At 45.6% G+C, this 24,013-nt stretch overlaps 1 protein-coding gene across 1 annotated transcript in view; it reads right to left on the bottom strand.

The window, feature by feature from the left end:
- Positions 1 to 24,013, bottom strand: part of SNTG2 (syntrophin gamma 2) — a 368,413-nt gene that overhangs the window by 34,973 nt on the left and 309,427 nt on the right. The window contains exon 15 of the mRNA XM_009183595.4: positions 1,213 to 1,305. Within this exon, the coding sequence (XP_009181859.2) occupies positions 1,213 to 1,305 (93 nt within the window). The remainder of the gene's footprint in view (positions 1 to 1,212; positions 1,306 to 24,013) is intronic.

Raw genomic sequence — 24,013 nt, 5'->3', positions numbered from 1 at the left:
CTTCTTCTTATTCAGCGCTTATGCAAATATGTGCTATTGTCCTTACAAACATGGTACGTGCCCTTGGAGGGGAACAATGGCCCCATTAAATTTTCTGGCCCTGGAATTCCGTAAAGGAAATAGCCCATGGCCCCAGCCGGGGTTTCTCAACTTCCACACTATTGCCCAGTAGGCCCTGGAGATGCCCTGTGCAGGGCCCTGTGCCCTGAGCAGCATCCCTGGGCTCCACCCTCCAGGTGCCCTGGATATCAGCAGAAACCCCCACCAAGTCCTGACAATAGAAAATGTCTCCAGGCATGTCCAAGTGTCCCTTGGGGGCAAAACCACCAGTTTGAGAGACCCTGCCCAGGAAGGGGTTTTTGTCTTGCTTTGTGTGGAGAGGCCACGCAGTGAGGGTGGCTTCTCAGAAAGAAGGCGCAGCTCCCAGTGCTCGTTAACCTACAGATTCAATGACCAATTCACTGCAGAGAGCACCCAAAGGTTCCTGAACACAGAAGTCAGGAAATGAGGATGAGAAAACGGACGGGGCTCTATTTTGTAAAGGGGATGCTGCCTGATTCAGGATTGCTAATAAAAGACAATTAGGTCTTTCAACTCAATTTGTTGAAAAAAATTTTTAACCACCATATTTATCCTACCAACACTTTCCATTTCATTCATTCTTAATTAACACAGAGAGTAGGTTTTGAAAAATATTATATGACAAAACAGTGGATTGTCCTCGCAAAGCATTTCCTTAACACTTATGTAGTTAGGAGAATACTCAGATGCGGGTGGAAATGGGTCTCGCTCCCTTCCTAACGGCAGCTGTATATTCCTGGCATGCGCCCTCCATAAATTCCCCCAGGCACAGGTGCTGTTCACGGTTACCAGGAATGTTCAGGTAGAAGGCAGGCATCGAGGAGTGTTTTTTTCAAAGCATTTACTCAAGTGTTGTGGGTCCCTCCTTAGCAGCAGCATCTTCAACTTCCCTGTCCACCCAGCTGACCCTGCTGTGAATCCTACTGGTCAGACACACTCAGGGCTTGTGGAAATCCTGGGTCCCTGAGCTATCAGAAAAAAAGGAGACAGTCTATGAAAGCACGGCCTCTGCACAACACACAATCCAGCAGGGGTGGTGGCTTCTGTCAGACAGGCCTGAGTGTTAAAGTCCATGGAATGTAACCAAGCACATGGCAATGGGGCGGCATGGATGCCTGCTCGGCCTCTTACCTTTGTCTTACTCTCAAAACAGGTAAATCCCATCGCGAAATCCACCGTGAAACACAGCATCTCTCCTTGCCAGCTGCACATGTATGTTCTGGACTAGAAAAAAGTATTAATTTTGAGAAAACATTCTTTAATAATGCTGTTTAACTTTAATTACGTAGGTGCAATATTAACCCGTCTTTGGTCAAAAATTATAAAATGCTCTAACATGAAAGTTACAGGGAACAAAAAGGAGGAAGCAGGGTCCCGGGATACCCACAGGAACAACTGCGGACAGGGAGTTCTTTCTTGCTTTTCGTCGAGAGGCCAATATTTCCAGCTCTGTGAGGGGGGGAGTGTTCCCCGGCACTGCTCTAACTCCGAACAAATGCACAGAGCCCAGCCAATCTCTATTCTCCAACGCGTGTTTGAAAACACAGTAAACCACTGAATTTTCCTCCTGCTAGCTCATTATACCTAGTGGGTAATATGCTCACTTTTCTTTGCATGAGGCCCACGGCATGTTCCGGCAGGAGCTAGACGTGGCACTTCATGAGAAAATTCTGAAGAGCAGTACAATTTACACCACCACCAAGCAGCAGAACAGGACAGCAGGGATACCGCCAAAACCACACAAAAATGACATGGGTCACACAGTGCGAGAAGTCCCGCAGTCTGCAGCACATCCCACCCGTGGTGGGTGGCTTTGTGGAGGGCAGCCTGGACCAGCACGTGACACTCCTGAGGGGAAACCCGGGCTCTCTGCCCCGGTCGCTGCCCCGAAGGTCTCTGGGCTTCAGGCTGCGGAGCCCGTGAACACCTGCCAGTGCACTCGCAGCCATGTTGGGTGAAAGCGAGATTTGTGCTTTAAATGTTTTCATGTGACTCAAGACAAAAGAAGCAGGAACCCTAATAACTTGGTAAAAGTTATTTTTAACAATCTCTGTAATAAATCTGCAGGTAAAATGTTACCATTTAGAAGAGAATTGGAGCCATCGATTTGAGTTGGATAAATAGAGCTGTGGGTTCTGGGCCTGTCTCTGAGCCAGGGTGGGTGCGACCCTTTGGCATCCAAACACATTACTCTTGTGGGAAAGGGGTGCTTGATGCCTACACTTTCTCTCTTTCCCTCCTTTTCTCTCTCTCTCGCGTACACGCATACACACACACACACACACACACACACACACAATACATGGCACATACACCACACACACAGTCACAGTGGACGGCTAACATCATATATACACATACACACAGAGTGCATGGTTTATATACCACACACAATGCACGGCTTGCATACCACACACACACATACACACACAATGCATGGCTCGCACACACACAGTGCACAGTTCACATACTACACACATACACAATGCACGGCTCACCCACCACAGACACAGACACACACAGACACACAATGCATGGCTCACATCCCCCCACACACACAGAGCACATGGCTCACACACCACACACACACAGTGCATGGTTCACACACACACAAACACCCCCCCCCCCCCCCACACCCCATGGCTCACACACCACACACACACAGCACATGACACGCACCACACAGTGCACGACTCTCACACCACACACACACACACACCCACAATGTGTGGCTCACACCCACACAGCCTGCAGGTCTCACATAGCATGCGGCTACACACGCACACACACAGTTCAGGGCACACACACAGCACACAGCTCTCTGACACACGGTGCATGGCATACACATGTGCACACACACAGTGTGGCTCACAGTGCACTGCTCTGACACAGCATGTGGCTCACACACACACAGCGCATGGCTCACACACAGAACATGGCTGACACACACAGTGTGGCTCTCACACACAGCGCACGGCTGACAGTGCATGGCTTACACACTCACACATACCCTGACCGAGGCGGGCTGGAGTCAGTCAGGTCTCAGATCTCAGGTCTCATTCCTCTCACGGCTCCACTCCATGGGCTGCCCACGCTGCCTGACAAGACCCACACTGCCCCCCGCGCCCGCCGTGCTCGGCCCTGCGGCTGCATAGCTTGGGAGGTTCTTCCTCACTTATCTCTTGTTCTGCTACTGTCCTTTTCCTGAATAGCTGACTGCGTGCCTTCGATATCTTCACACCTGTCAACCTTTCCTTAGAGATTGTCACAAACAGAGTAGCTCAAGTCCCTGCCCCTCCCCTCGTAGGGGAGAGCAGGTGGCGGGGGTGGGGTAAAAGGCTGGAAGGACCCATCTGTCTTGGGCTTCACACAGCTCCTGACCCTTCCAGGATAACTGGGGGTCCAGCCAACGCCACACACACAGCCGGCGGTCACGAATACTCTACACACCGTGGGCTTTGCCATGAGAATACGAGAGCAGATCGCAATGAGTGGTGGCTGAAAAGCACAGTCCCAGCCAGCTCCCCCTGCTCACCTTCCATGAATCTGACCCAGAGTGTGAGGAGGATTGAGGTTCTACGTGAAAGTTCACAGGAGGTGACATTCTCACAGCTCAGATTTGAAAGCTACTCAAGCTCTAGAATTTAAATCTAGTGATTATAAAATAGGAAATGAAAGTATTCCAAGGGTAACTGCTATATTTTATGTAGACTAAGTAGCTATCATCATAGGATCTGTAGAAATTGTAAACATCAGTGGCTACCGCTGAATGGCAATGCACACACATCCAGTAATTAGAGCCCATCTTTACGGCACAGGCCAAAGTTACTCCAGATGGCTACATAAGCACACAACACATTTGCATAACCTCCAAAGGGGCTTAGGATGGAGGAAAAAGAGAAAGCTTTCGTCTAAGGAACCTCTGGCTACACAAAATCTCTCTTTCAGAATTAATCAGTCAATATCCTCCTAGACACACAAAGTGTCTCACATTTGCATTTTTAGAACTTGAAGGAATTTTTTAAAAAACCTGTTTCCTCATTACTGCTGTACATACAACTCCCACAAAACAGTCTTATCATAGAACTTTGCAAACACAATTCTTTCAACCTAGTGAATGAATGACATGTGGGATTATTTCCAGGCTTCCTCTATGTTTGCACTTTTCCCTTGATGCCTTGGAAGAAACTCTAATTGGCACACATGCCCCAAATCCTGAAGGAAGGGTTGCTTCATGGCCCACTTCCCACATCAGAGGGAGTCTGGGAATGTTTATTTTTGTGTACCGGTTTCTTGAAAGACATCCTCATAGACTGCCCAGCGCATTTTGATAAAATTAGTAATTTAAACATTTTCATGTAACTCAGGGAGAGAATGTCCACATAACTCATTTGGTGTAGTCATTTGGAATTCTCCAAGATGTCGAGGCCAAGGAACAACTTACTAGGATAACATTTGATCTACTGATGAAATTACGGAGAAAAGGTATATGCATAACACTTCATGGTTTGGCTGAAGATGGGACTGAACTTTATCTCCAGCACATTATATGGTGACCCATAGAAAAATGACCAACTGTAGACCACAGCTCTGGGCTTACAGCAAAGCTTCTGAATCAATTAATGAGTTCAAGAAAAAAAAAAAGTTCTACGTACCTCCTTCCACAACTGACCGAAACGTAAAATAGATAGTTTCAGAACTTTTTATATGAAAATATCAAAAGTGGTCTTATTAATGAAAGCTTAAAGTAAATGGTTTTGTAGTTCAACTTTTGGAATAAAATAAATCAAGAGCAGTAGCACAGAGCAATCAATATTTACAGAAACTATCAAAAATATAAAGCACAGAATTACCTGAAGAGTTAAAAAAGAAAGAAAAAACACTAATACCAGAGATAAAACCATATATATACACATATATATTTATACATATATATTTTTATATATACACATACACACACACACACACATATATATATATATATATTATTTTTTTTTTGAGACAGAGTTTCGCTCTTATTGCCCAGGCTGGAGTGCAGTGGCGTGATCTCGGTTCACTGCAACCTCCACCTCCCAGGTTCAAGTGATTCTCCTGCCTCAGCCTCCTGAGTAGCTGGGATTACAGGCATCCCCTACCACGCTTGCCTAATTTTTGTATTTTTAGTAGAGATGGGGTTTTACCATGCTGACCAGGCTGCTCTCAAACTTCTGAACTCAGTGATACACCTGCCTAGGCCTCCCAAAGTGCTGGGATTACAGGTGTGAACCACCACACCTGGCCAAGACAAGAAAGTGTTGGGATTACAGGAGTGAGCCACCGTGCTGGCCAAGACAAGAAAGTGCTGGGATTACAGGAGTGAGCCACCGTGCTGGCCAAGACAAGATTTCTTTTCTGTGGTCTGAACACCAAGAACAAGATGCCACAGTTGGGCTGCTCAGGTGAGATGCTGTAACTTCAGGAGATGACAGGCAACTTGCCCCCTTTGATTTGCTCGTTTCCATTAAGGAAAATGCTCTCCCAATAGTGGGCAGTAAAGCAAGCAGCCTGGAAAAGGAACTGGAGTCAGACAGAAGAGAAATAACAGCAGGTGTGCATCTGCCAAGCGTAGGTCATCTAGTGTGTTCTTGAAGACTTCGTGTCTGTATTCATGGAGAATATTGGTCTGCAGTTTATTTTCTGGAGTGTTTGTGACTGCTTTTGGTATAAGGGTAATGCTTGCTTCAAAAACTTGTGTTTCCTCCTTTTTTCTTCTAGAAGATATTATAGAGAAGATATTGGTGTTCGCTTTGACATTTGATAGAATTCTCCAGTGAAGTCATCTGAACTAAACATTTCATTCTGAAAGTTTTTAAGCCACAAATATAGTTTTCCTAGTAATGATAAGGCTCCCAAGACTATAGTGATGGAATTGTGGCAGTTCGTGGTTTACAAGGAAACAGTCTCTTCGGTTTAAGTTGCAAGATTTACATGTGTAGAGTTATTCATTGTATTTTCATTATCCTGTCGAAGTTTACAGTCTGTAGTGATACCCCATTTATTATATTCTCATTTTTTGTCTTCTCTTTTTCTCCTCTTTTTTTGTGTCTTTCTTCTAAACATTTGCCAAATTTAATGATATCTTCAAAGAAACAGCTCTTTGTTTCACTGTTTCACTGGTTTCCTCTGTTTTTCTGTTTTCGATTTTACCGATATCTGCTCTTCCCTGGGGTTTATTTTGCTCTTCTGTTTCTAGTTTATTGAGGCAGAAGCCTACGGTTTTTAGACATTTCCTCTTCTCTAATGAATGCATGCCGTTAATGCCGTAAATTTCCTGTGCAGCCCTGATTCAGCTGTGTCTCACAAACTTTGATATATTACAGGGTTCTCATTTTCATATCCTCATTATTTTTTTATTTGCCTTGAAACTGCATGTTTGACACATTGCTTATTTGTAAGTGTGCAGTATCTAAGTGTTTGGAGAATTTCCTATTATCTTTCTGTTGTTGATTTCAAATTTGTTTCCATTTTAATTAGATAACATTCTTTGTATGTTTTCAGTTCTTACAAATTGGTTGATGCTTGTTTATGCCCCCAGATATGGCTGATCCTGCTAAAAGTTGCATGGACACTTGAAAATAATGTTTATTATCCTGTAGTATGTGGTGGGGGGTTCCATAAACATTTACTAGATTCTTTTAGTTGATGCTACTGTTGAATTCTTCTATATATTTGCTGATATTTTACCTAGTTGTCTGTCAACTGTTGAGAAGGAGTGTTGAGGCCTTTCACCGTAATTGTAGATTTTTCTGTTATTTTTCAATTCTCAGTTTTTGCTTCCCATATTTTGCAGCCCCGTTGTTTTGTGAATATTCACTCAGGATGGCTGGGTCTTCTCGGTGGACTGAGCCTTTTATCATTCTATAACGCCACTCTCTCTGCATTTAGTAATTTTATTTTCTCTGAAGTCTCCTTTATCTGATAATAGGGCTACTCCTGCTTTCCTTTGATCAAGGTTACATGATTTATCTCTTTTTACTCATTTACTTTCAAACCATCTACATGGTTATCTTTGAAGTAAGTTTCTTCATTAGAGCTTGGTCATCTTGTTAATCTACTCTGCCAATCTCTGTTTCTTAGTTGGTGCATTTACACCATTTTCACTTCATGTAATTATTGATATCTTAGGGCTTAAGACTGATATTTTATTTTTTGTTTCCTGTCTTTGATTTCTCTGCTTTTTTTTCTGCCTAACTGTAAGTTACTTAAACTTTTTTTTTTTTTTTTTCTGCATTCCAATTTATCTGTATTTTTTGAGTGTCTCTTTGGATGGCCTTTTTAGAGGTTGCTTTGGTTCTCTATATACAGTTGTATACACATTCTGTATACACAATGGTCACCCCTACGTCAGTTTCGCTGAAGTGCAGAAAACTCACTCCCCTTCAACTTCATTTTCCCTCCCCTATTTATAGTATATATATTTCAAATAGTTTCTTCATATACATTTATAATCACATCAGACAGTGGTATTATTTTTGACCATAAAACATAATTTAGTAAACTCAGCCGGGTGAAGTGGCTCACACCTGTAATCCCAGCACTTTGGAAGGCTGAGGTGGGAGGATCACGAGGTCAGGAGATCGAGACCAGCCTGGCTAACATGATGAAACCCTGTCTCTACTAAATACAAAAAATTAGCTGGGCATGGTGGCACATGCCTGCAGTCTCAGCCACCCGGGAGGCTGAGGCAGGAGAATCTCTTGAACCCGGGAGGCGGAGGCTGCAGTGAGCTGAGATTACACCACTGCAGTCCAGCCTGGGCGACAGAGCGAGATTCTGCCTAAAAAAAAAAAAAATAAGAAAACTCAGTAAGACAAGAAATGTCTGTGGTGTCACCTGCACTCTTGCTCACCATGGCCCTTCTTCCCTCCTGATGTTCCCAGATTCCTTCTTTCATCTTTTGATTTCTGTTTAGAGAACTTCCTTTATTCTTTTGGGTAGATCTGCTGATACTAAACTCTCTTAATCTTTTCTTTTTTATCAGAAAATGTTTACATTGTTTTTAATTCCTGAAATATATTTTCAAGCGAATAAAGGTTTCTGTGTGCCAATTCTTTTCTTTCAGCACTTAAAACAATATTGGGACATTTCTTCTGGCCTCTGTAGTTTCTGATGAGAAAGACACTGCAATTTGAATCATTTTTCCTCCCTAAGTGCTGTATTATTTTTCTCAGGCTGCTTTCAAGATTAGTTTTCTTTTTCTTTAGTTTTCATGCACTTAATTGTAAAGATCTGGGTATGGAATTCTCTGGGCTTATTCTGTTTAGAGTTTGTTCAACTTCTGGAATATGTAGGTTTATGTCTCTAGCCAATTTGGGGAAGTTTGAGGCTGTAATATTTTTTGAGTACTTCTCAGTACTTCTTTTCCCCTGGACTCCAGTGATACAGGTGTTATGCCTTAGTTACATCCTGCAGGTCCCCCTGGAGGACAGCACGGCACAGCTGCAGACGGCAGCCAGGCCTCAGCAGGGCGCAGGAACCACAGTGAGTATGTGGACTCTGTGTGACTCTCCCTCAAACTGAGTAAGGTGCCATCCACTAACTCCATGCATGTCACCTCTGGGGCATGCTGAGGCTTGAGCTGAGTGCTGTGAGCGCCCAGTGGGTCTAAAGTCATCCCGTCTTAGCTTCAGGCTGTCGGTGGAGAATTTCCTCTCGCACATAGTCAGCTTAATGACTCATCAAATTTTCTAGGGCTCTTGAGAAGCACAAGCAGAGTTCCCTTAAATACCTTTGACTTAATTTTTGGATACCACTACAGAAAATGACACGTGCTGCAGGGGCGAAAAATCCAGATAATAAATATTAAAATAGCTTTTTATAGGACAATAGCTAGTAAACTTCATTAGGATGTGATAAAACAAAACATGGTATTAAATAGCACATTCAAGTTCATTTTCAAATATGTTAAAAATTCATGCTCTCAACAAAAGCATTAAGATTAGCCTTTTAAGTATCATAGACAACAGGCACAAATGAAGGACTGGAATTAATGAAGAAGTTAAAGAAGCGATTCTGTTCATTAACAAAACCGGACACATGGAGCTGTCGGAAGCAACATCAGGATGGGGTGTGGGAAGGGAGAGAAATCACATGGGCACAGGCAGCTCTGCTGGGATAGACCGAGAGCCACCTTACAAGCAGGGGCTGGCACGGCCCAGGTGAGTTTCTGGTCAATGTGCACACTGGGGCCGCAGCTTGTGTCCGGGGGAAACGCTGACCCACCCTGGGGTGTTGAGGGATCTTTCTGTTTCTATCGTGGGGTCAGTGAGCCCTGGGAGACCAATGCTTTCTTCAATCTAAAGCAGACTGGATTGTGGAAGGAGACCTGCAGAAAACGCTTTAGCTAACGAAGAGCATCAGCCGTGAGTGAACGGACTTTGAAAGGATTTTCGACAGCACTTCAGAGCAGTGATGGTAACAGTGCCCTCATTTAAGGCACCCTTCTTGCATACCTGGAACTAGGCTAAATGCCTTACGTTGAATTCTCATGGTAAACTCACGAGATGGTCCTTCCATCCTCATTTTACAGATGACAGGTGGGGTTTGGGCAGGCACACAGTTTGCCATATGCACAGAGGATGGGCCAGTCTCTCTGTCCCTGAGTCCTGACTCCTCATTTATCGCTTCCAACACTACAGCTCAGCATTGCAGCTGCGCTCCACGTTTCTTGTGGGTTGTGTCCCCCCAAAAGTCATGCTGGAGTCTTAGCCCCAGTGTCTTATTTGGAAGTAGGCTCTTTGCAGAAGAGACCAAGGTGAGGCTGTGCTGGAGCACATGGGGCTCGAATCCCATGACCAGTGATCTTCCGGGAAAAGGAGACAGAGACCCAGGGAGGAGAGCCAGGTGTGGAGACAAGGGTAGAAGCGGGGGTGAGGAGCTGCAGATCGAGGAATGCCAGGGACTGCAGGAGCCGCCCAAAGCGGGAAGAGGTGGGAAGGATTCACCTGAACCTGAGAGAGTTCAGCCCTGCCAACCCTTTGATCTCAGAAATGAGAGGACAAATTTCTGTTGTTTTAAGCCACTCAGTTTGCGGATGTTCCTTAGGGCAGTCCCGGGAAACGTGTGCACGGCTAGGCCAGCAGGGCCAGGACTGGTGATGGATGTGGGTATCTCCACCACCCAGAAAGCAGCAGTGCGGGGCGTGTTCCTGCCTCCGACTCTTGGCTCCCGGTGTTGTGCCTTACTGGATAAAAGTATCTTATATTAGTCAGGGTTCTATAGAGAGGCAGAACTAATGGGATAGATCTATATCAAGGGGAGTTTATTAAATATTAACTTATACAATCACAGGGTCCCACACTAGGCCGTCTGCAAGCTTGAGGAGCAACAGGAGCCAGTCTAAATCTGAAAACTGAAGAACTTGGAGTCCGATGTTCGAGCGCAGGAAGAACGTGGAGTCCGATGTTCGAGGGCAGGAAGTGTCTGGCACGGGAGAAAGATGTAGGCTGGGAGGCTAGGCCCATCTCCCTTTTCACATTTTTCTGCCTGCTTTATGTTCACTAGCAGCTGCTTAGATGGTGCCCACCCAATTAAGGGTGCGTTTGCCTACCCCAGTCCACTGATTCAAATGTTAATCTCTGTTGGCAACCCCCACACAGACACACTCAGGATCAATACTTTGTATCCCTCAAACCAATCAAGTTGACACTCAGTACTAACCATCATTTCTGGAGTGGCGCAGGATGGTAACAAGGAATTTAGAGAGGTGGAGGAGGCAGAGGCAGAGGAAGAAGGGACGCAGGGAAGGCGAGTGGGGAAAGCAGACCTGGTGTTCACCCAGGGGAACCGTCCAGGACCGGGGGAGGGCAGGGTCTCTACCAATGCTTACTGGTGTAATTCTGCTTCTCTGTTTAAGAATGTTTGCCACTTCAGCCTGTCTTCTGTTTACATATTTATTATTTTAAATTAAATGTGTAGGCCGGGTGTGGTGGCTCTCACCTACAATCCCAGCACTTTGGGAGGCCAAGGTGGGTAGATCGCTTTAGCCCAGGAGTGAGACCAGCCTGGGCAACATGGCAAAACCCCACCTCTACCAAAAATACAAAATATTATCTGGGTTTGGTGGTGGGCATCTGTAATTCCAGCTACTCGGGAGGCTGAGACATGAGAATCTCTTGAGCCTGGGAGGCAGAGGTTGCAGTGAGCTGAGATCATGCCATTGCACTCCAGCCTGGGTGACAGAGGTAGACTCCGTCTCTAAAAAACGAAACTACAAATAAATAAATGAATGAAATAAAATACACTATGCTGACATGCTAATAGATTGAAATGCCCTCTGCCCCTGCTCACCATCAGAGAAATGCAAATCAAAACCACAATGAGATACCATCTCACACCAGTTAGAATGGCAATCAATAAAAAATCAGGAAACAACAGGTGCTGGAGAGGATGTGGAGAAGTAGGAACACTTTTACACTGTTGGTGGGACTGTAAACTAGTTCAACCATTGTGGAAAACAGTGTGGCAATTCCTCAAGGATCTAGAACTAGAAATACCATTTGACCCAGCCATCCCATTACTGGGGATATACCCAAAGGATTATAAGTCATGCTGGTATAAAGACACATGCACACATATGTTTATTGCGGCCTTCCTTCCTTCCTTCCTTCCCTCCCTCCCTCCCGTCATCTTCTCTCTCCTCCCTCCCTCTCTCTTTCTTTCTTTCTTTCCTTCAGAGCCTAACACTGTTGCCCAGGCTGAAGTGCAGTGGTGCAATCTTGGTTCACTGCAAGCTCCACCTCCTGGGTTCACGCCATTCTCCTGCCTCAGCCTCCCGAGTAACTGGGACTACAGGTGCCGCCACCATGCCTAGCTAATTTTTTGTATTTTTAGTAGAGACAGGGTTTCACCACGTTAGCCAGGATGGTCTTGATCTCCTGACCTCGTGATCCGCCTGCCTCGGCCTCCCAAAGTGCTGGGATTACAGGCTTGAGCCACCGCACCCGGCCCAGTCTTTTCAATAAATGGTGCTGGGAAAACTCGATATCCATTTGCAAAAATGAAGTGGAACCCTTATCTTACATCATATCCCAAAATTAAATGAAAATAGATAAAAACGCTAAATGTTACAGCTAAAATTGTAAAATTCTTATGATTAAAAATAGGGGGAATACTGCATGACACTGGACTTGGCAATGATTTTTTAGACATGACACCAAAAACACAGGCAACCAAAAAAGCAGACAAATGGAATAATACCAAAATTAAAACTTTTGTGTATCAGAGGACACCACCAAAGAATGGAAATCCAACCCAGAGAATGTGCAAGTTTGTAAATCATATATCTATTAAGGGGTTGATGTCTAGAATACATAAGAACTCCTACAACCGAACCAGAAGTAAACAAGCAAACAACCCAATTAAGAGATGGGCAAAAGACTTGAACAGACATCACTCCAAGAAGATATATCAGTGATCCATCGGCATGTGGAAAGATGCCAACATCACCAGTGATTAGGGAAACAAAAATCAAACCTCAGTGAGATGCCACCTCACACCCGCTAGGATGGCTATGATAAAATACAAACAAGCAAATAAAACAGAAAATAACAAGTGGTGATGAGGCTATGAAGAAATTAGAACCTTTGTGTACTATTGCTAGGAATGTAAAATTTTGCAATGTTATGGAAAACAGCACAGTAACTCCTTACAATTTAAAAATTGAACTGCCACATGATCCAACAATCCTACTTCTATGTATACACCCAAAGTAACTGAAAGCAGACATATTACAAGATGATTTGTATACCCATTGATATGGTTTGGCTCTGTGCCCACACCAGAATCTCATGTATTGCAATTCCCAGTGTTGGAGTTGGGGCCTGGTGGGTGACTGGATCATAGGGGTGGTTTCCAGTGGTTTAGCACCATCCTCCTAGTGCTGTCTTGTGAGAGAGTTCTCATGAGATCTGGTTGTTTAAAGGTGTGCAGTACTTCTCGGCCAGGCGCGGTGGCTCACACCTGTAATCCCAGCACTTTGGGAGGCCAAGGTGGGTGGACTGCTTGAGGTCAGGAGCTCGAGATCAGTCTGGACAACATGGCAAAAACCCCGTCTCTACTAAAACTACATAAATTAGCTGTGTGTGGTGGTGCGTGTCTGTAATCCCAGCTACTCAGGAGGCTGAGGTGGAAGAATTGCTGGAACCTGGGAGGCGGAGGTTGCAGTAAGCCAAGATCATGCCACTGCAGTCCAGCTTGGGTGACAGAGTGAAAGTCCATCTAAAAAAAGGGTGTAGAACTTGCCCTTCATCCTCTCTCTGTCCCTCTCCACCATGTGAAGACAACAAAAAGGGTGTAGAACTTCCCCTTCACACTCTCTCTGTCCCTCTCCACCATGTGAAGACAAAAAAAAGGGTGTAGAACTTCCCCTTCATCCTCTCTCTGTCCCTCTCCACCATGTGAAGACAAAAAAAGGGTGTAGAACTTCCCCTTCACGCTCTCTCTGTCCCTCTCCACCATGTGAAGACAAAAAAAAGGGTGTAGAACTTCCCCTTCATCCTCTCTCTGTCCCTCTCCGCCATGTGAGGACGGGGCTTGCTTCCCTTTCGCCTTCTGCCATGATTGTAAGTTTCCCAAGGCCTCCCCAACCGTGCCTCCTGTACAGCCTGTGGAACTGTGAGTCAATTAAACCACTTTTCTTCATAAATAACCCAGCCTCAGGTAGTTCTTTATATCAACGTGAGACGGACTGATACACCATTTTTATAGCAGCATTATTCCCAACAGCCAAAAGGCAGAAACCACTCAAGTGTCCATCAATGGATGAACGGATGAACCAAATGTTACATCCATGCAATGGAATATTACTCACCTCTGAAAGGAGGGAAACTCTGACATGCTACAACAGGGATGACGTTGAGAACATTATGCTAAGTTAAATAAGTCAGGCACAAACAGACCGACACTGCACGAGTCTGCTCATATGAAATATCTGCAGTCCTCAGATTCATAGAGACGGGAAGTGGAATAGTGGGTGCCATGGGCTGGGGTTGGAGCATGGGGAGCTGGTGTTTAATGGCAATGGAGCTTCGGCTTTGCAAGATGACAGGGTTCTGCTGCTGGTGGTGACAGCTGGACACCACTGTGAATGCCCTCAATGACTCTGCACTGTATACTTTAAACTTACATTTTATGTGATGTATATTTTACCACATTTTTAAAACAAGGGTCCTACTCCAAAGACGGCTACAGGTTGACTATGGCCCATGCTTATTTTCTGTGCACAGACTTCACGCAAAGTCAACACAGACGTCAGTGTTTGCTAAGTGCTGCCCACAGTGCACAAAGTGTGTCATAGGCTTCCAGGGTACGATCTGCCAAGCGATCGACACAAAGCAGGTGGCAGGAGTGAGGCGGGGGGAAGGGGCAGTCAGAGAAATTGTTGGGGAGAAACACGCGGGCAGTGAGTGGACTGAGCAGGCTCCACTTGAGTGCACGTGGCACCCAGTGCCCCAGGAAAGATGAGGGAAGGACAGCAGCAGCAGAAGCCATTTTGAAAGTGAGAACAGGACCCCAGTCACCTGGGGATGTGGACCTGAGGTTCCAGAATGAGCTGCAGATAAGTAAAGATTGGCATCATTGCTAGTTTGGAATATCTAAGGGTGTGAGATTGATTAGGATCTCTGAAGATAATGCTAGTGGCAGGGAGGGAAGATGCTGGGGGTGATGCCAACACTTGGGCTTTCAAGCCAAGTAGAGATGATGGCGGAGAGCAGAAGACAGCCATGAGAAAGTCAGAAAATGATCAAGATGATCATGGAAAAGAAGCTAATGAAGGAGCCGTAATCAACAACGTCAAAGGCCAAGGCTGAAAGGAATCATGCGTAAGAGTAGACCAGGAGTCTGAAGTCAGATCTGTGTGGCTAGGGATGACCTGCAAATGCAGGGGCTGGGGGAGATGGAAGAGTAGGCCGGGGAAAGGCTGCATGTGTATGCGTAGGTATAAGTGTGTACACAGAAGTGGTTGTGGCATGAGCATGTGTGAATACATGCATGCATGAATGTGCATGAGTGTGCGTGCATGTGTGCAAGTGTGTGAGGTTGTCATGTTTACACACATTTTTATGGGTGTGCGTGTGTGGGCATGCATGTAAGTGCATATGCATAACTGTGAATGTGCACAAAAATGTGTGTATGTCTCTTCATGCGTGTGCTGTACCCATGTGCATGTATACTTGTGTGTGTGGTATGTGGGTGTGTGCGTGTGTGTGTGCAGTATGTGTACACATGCATGCATGGGCCTGTGTGCACATGTGAATGCATGTGTGTCGTGTGTGCACATGTCCATGTATGTGCCTGTGTGTGTGAATGCGTGGGTGTGGGGTGTTTGTAGCCTGTTGGTGAGCTTGGGAAGGGGGTCATCTTGGAGCGTAGCTGAGCACCATTAACTTAGTTAAATTTATGTTCTTGGTGACACAAATTTCTTCCTCGGACCTTCAGAGATTTACATGGTGTTTGCTGGATCTCAGACCTTGTGCCTGATGAAAAGTAGCAGAAATGAGACAACCAGGAACACATTGCCCTACGTGAGCTCTGCTCTGAGTGGTCTAGATATGACGTCAGGTCTCCATACAGAGATTAGTCTGTTTTGTTCACTGCAGGTTCTCCAAGGCCTAGAACATAAGTGCCACCCAGAAAACACTTGCTGAGTAAGCAAAAATAGCCAACTTGGATAGCATTTGCCATGTGCCAGGCACCACTGTAAGCCCTATAAATACCAATCACTCATAAATATCAAAACAACTGTAGGGGATTAATTCTATTATCCTGTTTTCTACAGAAGAAAACTGAGGCAAAGGCCTTTTTAAAAACTTGCCCAAGGTTCCAGGTGGTCAGGGTGGAAGCTGGGCTCACCCCAGGTGCTCTGCCCCGGGGCCAGGCTGTCCATCACGATGCTGTGCGGAATGCATGAGTGAGGTGGTCAGTCTTGGGTCTTAAAGTCAACACCTGGGAAGGCTTCTCCTTCCATTAATGCAGCCACAAAACCATGGATGGAAAAGGACGCACCTTATTTTTCACGTGGAAATGCCGCTTGGGCCCTTTTCATGATGGCAGACTCTTCAGTGGTGGCCAGAGGGTGAAAACAACAGGTCACACTGTTAGCGGGTGAAGCTGCTCCGTGGCCCCGGCCCTCCGATGAGAACGGTGAGTCTCACTGTCTGGCACGTGCTACTCAGGGTTTCCTCGTTCAGTGTCACCATCAGGAGCATGTTCCACCATCACTGTGCCACCTGCACTGAGCACTCTGGGCCCTTCCTGCTGCTGTTCTCCACCCCTGCTCAACCAGATGCAGCACCAAGCAATGTGTGGGCTGGGGCTCATTCCTCGAATAAAGGGGCATGTTCACAGTTCAGCTTCCCCATGAACAAGACACGTGGTGAACACGTTTAGAAACTGTCTGGTCAGAGCAGCACAGAGGTCAGGTGAGAAGGAAAAGCTGCCGGACCCACCTCACCTCCAACTTCATTCAAGGTTGGCTCAGACAAAGGAGCATCTGCTGCATCCACAGAGGCCCCAGTGCCTCCTGCTGGACTATTTCTATTTCCAGTTATCAGCTTTTCTCTAAAGAAATTAAATTGTTCAAAAGTTTTTAAGTCTTTCCAACATTCCTTAAACGTGGGTAACAATTACTCATTGTTTAGACAGAAGGAAGGAATGAGGAACAAGGGGCAGGTGACTCAGCTGTGACTCCTCGGCGGGAAAAGCACAGAGTGAGCAAAGATGTTCTCCTCCCCAACCCAGAGCTCCTTCCAAACACACCTGCCCTTCTGTGAGCTTTGTGTCCACCTGGAGGACACACCTTCACCAGCCCCCTCGTTCTGAAAGAGTGAAGAGGCCACCGGGGAAGTACCCGGGAATGTGCCTGCCTCCTTCAGTGAGCAAGTCATGACAACCACAGCGACACTCAGGTAACCTGTTGATGAATGTTCTTCAGAGCAAGTGTGATGGTTAATAGAGTGTGAATTCAACCGGATTGAAGGGTGCAAAGTGTGGATCCTGGGTGTGTCTGTACAATTTGCCAGCAGCAGAGACCAACACTGAGCCCTCGATATGGCACCATTCCTCGGAGTGACCAGCCAGCTCCCCGGTGGCAGGCTGATTATATTGGACCTCTTCCATCATGGAAAGGGCAGAGGTTTGTCCTCACTGGAATAGACACTTCACTCTAAACATGGGTTTGCCTATTCTGCACGCAATGCATCTGCCAAGACTACCATCCGTCGACTCGCGGAATGTCTTATCCACCGTCAGGTATGCCACACAGCGTTGCCTCTGACCAAGGCACTCACTTTATGGCTGACAAAGTGCGGCAGAGGGCTCATGCTCATGGAATTCACTGATCTTACCATGTTCCCCATCATCCTGAATCAGCTGGATTGACAGAACGGTGGGATGGCCTTTCGAAGTCACAATTACAACACCAACTAGGTGACCATACTTTGCAGGGCTGGGGCAAAGTTCTCCAGAGGGCCGTGTATGCTCTGAATCAGCGTCCGATATACGGTCCTGTTTCTCCCATAGCCAGGATTCACGGGTCCAAGAGTCAAGGGATGGAAGAGGAAGTGACACCACTCACCATCACCCCTAGTGATCCACTAGCAAAATTTCTGTTTCCAGTTCCCTCGACATTATGTTCTGCTGGCCTAGAGGTCTTAGTTCCAGGGGGAGGAATGCTGCCACCAGGAAACACAAGGACAATTCCATTAAACTGGAAGTTAAGATTGCCACCTGGCCACTTTGGGCTCCTCCTACCTTTAAGTCAACAGGCTAAGAAGGGAATTACAGTGTTGGCTGGGATGATTGACCCAGACTAAGATGAAATCAGTCTACTGCTCCACAATGGAGGTAAGGAAGAGTATGCAAGGATTACAGGAGCTCCATTAGGGCATCTCTTAGTATTACCACGCCCTGTGATTAAGGTCAATGGGAAACTGCAACAGCCCAATCCAGGCAGGACTACAAATGGGCCAGATCCTTCAGCAATGAAGGTTTGGGTCTCTCCATCAGGAAAAAAAAAAACACGACCTGCTGAGGTGCTTGCTGAAGGCAAAGGGAATACAGAATGGGCAGTAGAAGAAGGAAGTCATCAATACCAGCTACGACCATGGGACCAGCTACAGAAATGGGGATGGTAATTGTCATGAGCATTTCTTCCTTCTTTTGTTAAAAACACGCTTGTGCCTGTATACACTTGTACTAAGAAAATATCTTCATTTCTCTTTTCCTTTATCATGTGACATAAGATTTATTGACTTCATATAAGCATTTAAGTATTGTTAACTTTGTGTAATAGTATTTGGGTTGGGGATTGGTGCGTTTCCAGTCATACCAAGGATGGTTGTATTATATTAGGTGTAATTATGAAATGATTGTCTTTATTTGAAGATTATATATAATCTCAGGAGATGTTTATGCGTTCAAGTTGACTAGGGGTGGACTTGTGATGGTTAATACTGAGTGTCAACTTGATTGGATTGAAGGATGCAAAATACTGATCCTGAATGTTTCTATGAGGGTGTTGGTAAAGCAGATGAACATCTGAGTCAGTGGGCTGGGAAAGGCAGACCCGCCCTTATTCTGGGTGAGCACCATCTCATCAGCTGCCAGCACGGCTAGAATATAAAGCAGGCAGAAGAATGTGAAAAGTCTAGACTGGCCCAGCCTCCCAGCCCACATCTTTCTCCTGTGCTGGATGCTTCCTGCCCTCAAACGTCGGACTTCATGCTCTTCAGCTTTGGGACTCGGACTGGCTTCCTTGCTCCTCAGCGTGCAGATGGCCTGCTGTGGGATCTTGTGATCGTGTGAGTTAGTAATACTTAATAAACTCCCATATATACATATATATATCATATTTATATATTTATATTTATAGAGAGAGTTCTAAAACTGAGAGAGAGATATATATATATCATCTCCTATTAATTCTGTCCCTGTAGAGAACCCTGACTAATACAGTAAGTATAAGGTTTCCTACAACCTGACACACAGTCAATGTGCAATAAATGTTGGTGTTTATGATTAATAAGCAAAACTGAATATTTTAGTTACAAACACAAACGTCTATTTTAGAAACACAATACGGTTCCAGTATTTAGAATTGGTGATTTAGTTGACATCAGCTTCAATTTTCTACTTGTCTTGTATAAACATATGTTTAAGTGAAATTTTAAAAGGTAAGGCCAATTTAATCTTGCCTTACTCAGAGAAAACATGACACGCTTTTCCAGGGCCCCATACGCCAACTGAGAACACGGCTGGTTTGGAGTCTACATTGAAGGGAAATAGATGGTGAGAAATGTATTCTCTTTTTAGGTGGTTTTGTAAGTTTTTTGAGGGGTGCCTGACTGTGATACGTTGGAGACTCTGGGGTTCCAAAGAAAAACAAGAGAGAGTCTCCGTGCCATCACCGAGCTCGCATCCCAGAAAAATGCTGGGCTTGGGGTTCTCACACTTTGCCAGGTTCAGTCGGCTGCCGCCTTCCTATCAGCACCCGTCAGAATCACAACAGCTAAAAGTTGGAGAGAGAGGGAACGTTACAATGTGAACAATTAATAAAAGCTAATTTGCTCTTCCCAGGATGGGAGTGTTAACTGAAGGATTAGATTAGCCCTGAAATAAATGATGGAGCAGAAATAGAAACATTACCACCAGCGCTCTTAGTTCCCATCTAATTAAATTAAGCCATAACGGCTTTTGGAGAAATAAACTGCCAGCTGCAGCCCGCTCCCTACTCCAGCATCTTTCCGGGGGAGATTCACAGGAGCTCACAGGCACCAAGAGCAAAACTCAGCATCATTCTTCACGACGGCAGGTCGGTGGCTCACTGCAGAGGCTTTCAAATATGTACCGTGAGGTCCTCCGTTTAAAGCTGTCAAACAAAATTCCCAGCCAGAGCGCAGCGCCAATGTTCTAGCCCTGTTTCTCTCAGCAGCTCTGTTTTATATTCCGATGGGTAAAGAAGACAGAGGGCTCTTTAACTGTGTATTCCCCTAATACTTATCCATGCCCAAGACTCGCTTTAATTCAGGAAACGCCGCCTCCACAGTCGCTGAGCTTCTGCAGGAACAGGATACGAATGACCGGGCACGCCTGCTGTGTGATGGTCCTGACGACGCCCCATGCGAGAGGGAGGTCCACAGAGAACTGTGGAAGACACAGAGAAGCCAGGGCCACACACAGGCTGTGGCGAGGGGAGGGCATCCAGGCTGGGGCACAGGGTGTGGGACAGAAAGCCCCGGAGACAGACAGGGTGAACGGTGTCCTGGGCACAGTCGGTCCTCAGACAAGCCTGGCAGGTCTGGGAAGGAGGGTCGGTGGGCCCTGTCCAGGCAGCTCTGGATGCCCTGCAGGTGCACAGCAGCTCTGAAGACTAATTTGTAACTGGACAGTGGACAAGAGACACCTTACAGCCGAGGGACTGTCAATGCCGGTGAGCGCAACGGCCACGGGGCTGAGGAGCCTCCATGTTGGCCAAAGGGAGGCAAAGGGGTGGGCACCCTGGCCCCAAGCAGCCCCATCAGCAGGGGTCTGGGTGTGCACAGGCCCAGCAGGGTCAGGCCCAGAAGATTGGTGAGCGGAGACTTTGGAGCGTGACCACCAGCCCGGTGCAGGGGTGCGGCTGAGGAGTTAGGGTGTGGGCGGCAGCAGTGAGCAGGAGACCACCGACCACCCGCCTTTCCCGGAAGGAGCAGGCCACGGTGGCTTTGTCCGTGGCTGCAGCCAGGCTCTGCGAGCCCTGGAGAAGGGATTTTCCTTCTGGGTGTGGGCGGTGCCTGGAAGACTGAAAATCCAGAGACTGGGATCCTCTGAGTTTAGCTACCGACCTTCCGTGGCCACTTCTGTCTTGATATCTGTATTTTGTGCCTTTTGACTATTTTTAACCTTAATTTAGAAAACAGATGTGCAGGATCTCTGTAGTAAACGGCATCTGTGTGAGCAAAGGGAGCTCATCTGTCTTTCACAGGCCGACGTGTTGGGACCATCAGGAAATGCCGGCGCTCTACTTTGAAGTGGTCGATTGTATCAGTCATGAAAGAAAGTCACGAGGCAGGGACTGAACCTGGCCTTGGAGAGCACCCAGCTCACTGACGCGGGGGCGGGGGAGTTCCTGGAGGGACGCGCTAGTGGGGGAGGCAGCGTGATTGTGAGTGATGCTTGGCAGGACTTTACAGGTACAGCCTCTGGATTCCTGTTTGGTGGAATTTTGGGGATTATGATTAAAAAGCATCCAGCACAGATGCCATTCAGCCCAGCTTGAAGCTGGGCCTTCTAAATGTGTTGGGTGCATTTCTGACTTCCAAAGCATGCAGTCACATTTCTTTGATCAACAATGTTTTCAGCTGAAAGAGTTTAGGTACGTGTATGAATAATAAATGCAAAATAAATTCCAAAAGGAAGACATTAACTTCATCTAAACGGCTCACAAGACAATGGTAGATATAGAGTTTATATTGTGCTCCTAGTATCGAATGAAAATGGGCTTTTTTATTTGGAGTAACTTGGCGGTGCACGTAAACTACTCCCCAACTAGTGCCATTCGCTTCACTGCAGAAGAGAATCCCACACTCATTCCAGGTGTCTGGAAAAAGAGCCACGGGACGGACATTGTTACAGTCATACCAAAGCCAATAAGTGAGGCGGGCACACGTTTAAAAACACATCCATATGATATTAGTATTTATTCTGGTTTTGATAATGCAAGACTGACAGCTCCAGGCAGGCTGTAAGGCCGGATGTCTACGTGCAAGCCAGATTCCCAGAGTCAGGAGATTTTCCTATAGAAACAATGCTAGAATGGCAGCAAGGTCACAAGGCTCAGCCGTGAGCCCATCCACCTCTTCACAGGCTTGATGAGACACGGATGGGGGTGCAGTGGCAACTTTACCTCGCTACGTGTCCACAGGCACAGCAGCAGAGCGTAACTCTACCTCTCTACGCATCCATGTACACAGCAGCAGAGCGTAACTCTACCTCGCTACGTGCCCATAGGCACAGCAGCAGAGCATAACTTTACCTCTCTACGCGTCCATGTGCACAGCAGCAGGGTATAACTTCACTTGTGAATATCTGAGTTTGAATATGCAAACTAGTAGTTATCAGATTTGACAAACTTTATACAAAGTTTCTATAATTACACAACACACTTAATAAAAGCAAAGCACTAGCAGTAGAAAAATTGGCATCAGTTAGATACTTTCAGAAAGTTTGTAAATGAATGCATGGAATAACTTTAATATGAGGTCACTTGTGAATTTATTGAAATTCGTAATTTGCTTCAGTGGTTAAGAATACACTACAGAGAGGATTTAAGCAAATGAATAACAATTTTAAGGAAAAGCTGAATTTTAACATAGATGTGGGTGAGGCTCCAGAATGGTGAGGAGTCCCAGGAGCCTCTGACCTTGGTGCTTCTCCTGAGAGGGGCTGGAGAAGCTCAAGAGGAATCAAGGTCCCACCAAGGCCAGTCCCTTTCCAGACCATTTGTGCAACTGCTGTGTATTTAAGGAAAACAAAACATTTAAGAGTCATTGACAGAAGCCACACAATTATATTGGCAGTTTTAACTTAAAATAAAGCTGGCTGCCAAACCAGCTCTGAAAGTGATGAGGTAAATTAGAACTGCAATAAGGTTCATGTACATAATGAAGATAATCTAAAACTTAATTGAGTAATTAAACTGGAGGTTCTGGTAACAAATAATTATCTTTTAATGACCCCATAAATCTATTCTAATCCAATGTTATTCAGTATTTCACCTGACTTTCTCTTAGGTTCTCTTGATTTATTTTTTTCAGGAGAAACAAAAATACATTTGTAGTATTATTGTATATCATATTTCAAAATCTCATTAACAATAGTGGTTTGTTAAATAATTCAAGAAAGATTTTTTGAAAATTTATCTAGAAAATTAATTTAAGCATGTAAGAAAATTATATTTTGCATATTTCCATGTGAAGTGCTTTATAAACCTCAATTAATTAAATTTTATAATATTATGCAAAGACAAAATAATCTTGTTAGAAATAAGTACATGAATTCTTAGGAAGGTTCAGTGACTTATTCAAAACTATCTTCCCAGCCACTTATGAATTTAAAAAAGGCAGCACGTGCATCTGTCTGTCTCATATACAATGAATCTAGCCATGGTGCTCAGAAAAGGTTTTGCATCACTGCTGGATGTTATCTGCAATGCCCAGAAATAGCGGCCCTGGAACCCTGTACTCCAGCTGCCAGTGCAGTGAGAGGGTCGCCCTGGGCTAGGTGGACGCCTGACTGACCGCTGGAGAAAAGCACCTACCCGACCAGCTTCCCATCTGAAAACATCGCAAAAAGCACGCAGCACATCAGAGATGCTGTGCAGACACAGTGAAAGAAAACCTTTCTGGTTACAAAAAACAGCACAAACCACATGAGAAATGATATAAGCAAAAGGCTTCAGAAGGACCAAACAGCCCACACACGAACACACGAAAGCTTAATTCCTGTACAGGAGCCCCTGCTCCTCCAGGAAGGTTACATTCCAAGACCCTTAAGGAATGGCTGAAAGCATGGCGGTAAGGAACCCTATCTGTGCTGTATACTGTGTTTCCTCCTACATACATACATACATACCTGCAACAAAGTCTAACTTTGAATTAGGTGCAGTAAGAGATTAGTAACAAAAACTAACAATAAAGCAATTATTACTGTATACCAGCATCTCTACTCTTGCACCTCAGTCACCCTTATGTGACATGACTACATCCAATAAGAGTGACCTGAATACAAGCACTGCGACGCTGTAAGAGTCGATCTGATCACCGAGATGGACGCTAAGTGACTAATGGGTGGTGTTCAGCCTGGATGCACTGACAGAGGGGTGATCCGCGCACGGACAGAGGGGTGATTTGAGCAC

Source organism: Papio anubis, chromosome 14, assembly GCF_008728515.1.
Source record: "Papio anubis isolate 15944 chromosome 14, Panubis1.0, whole genome shotgun sequence".
Taxonomy (NCBI): Eukaryota; Metazoa; Chordata; class Mammalia; order Primates; family Cercopithecidae; genus Papio; species Papio anubis.
This window is presented reverse-complemented; position numbering and strand designations above follow the sequence as displayed.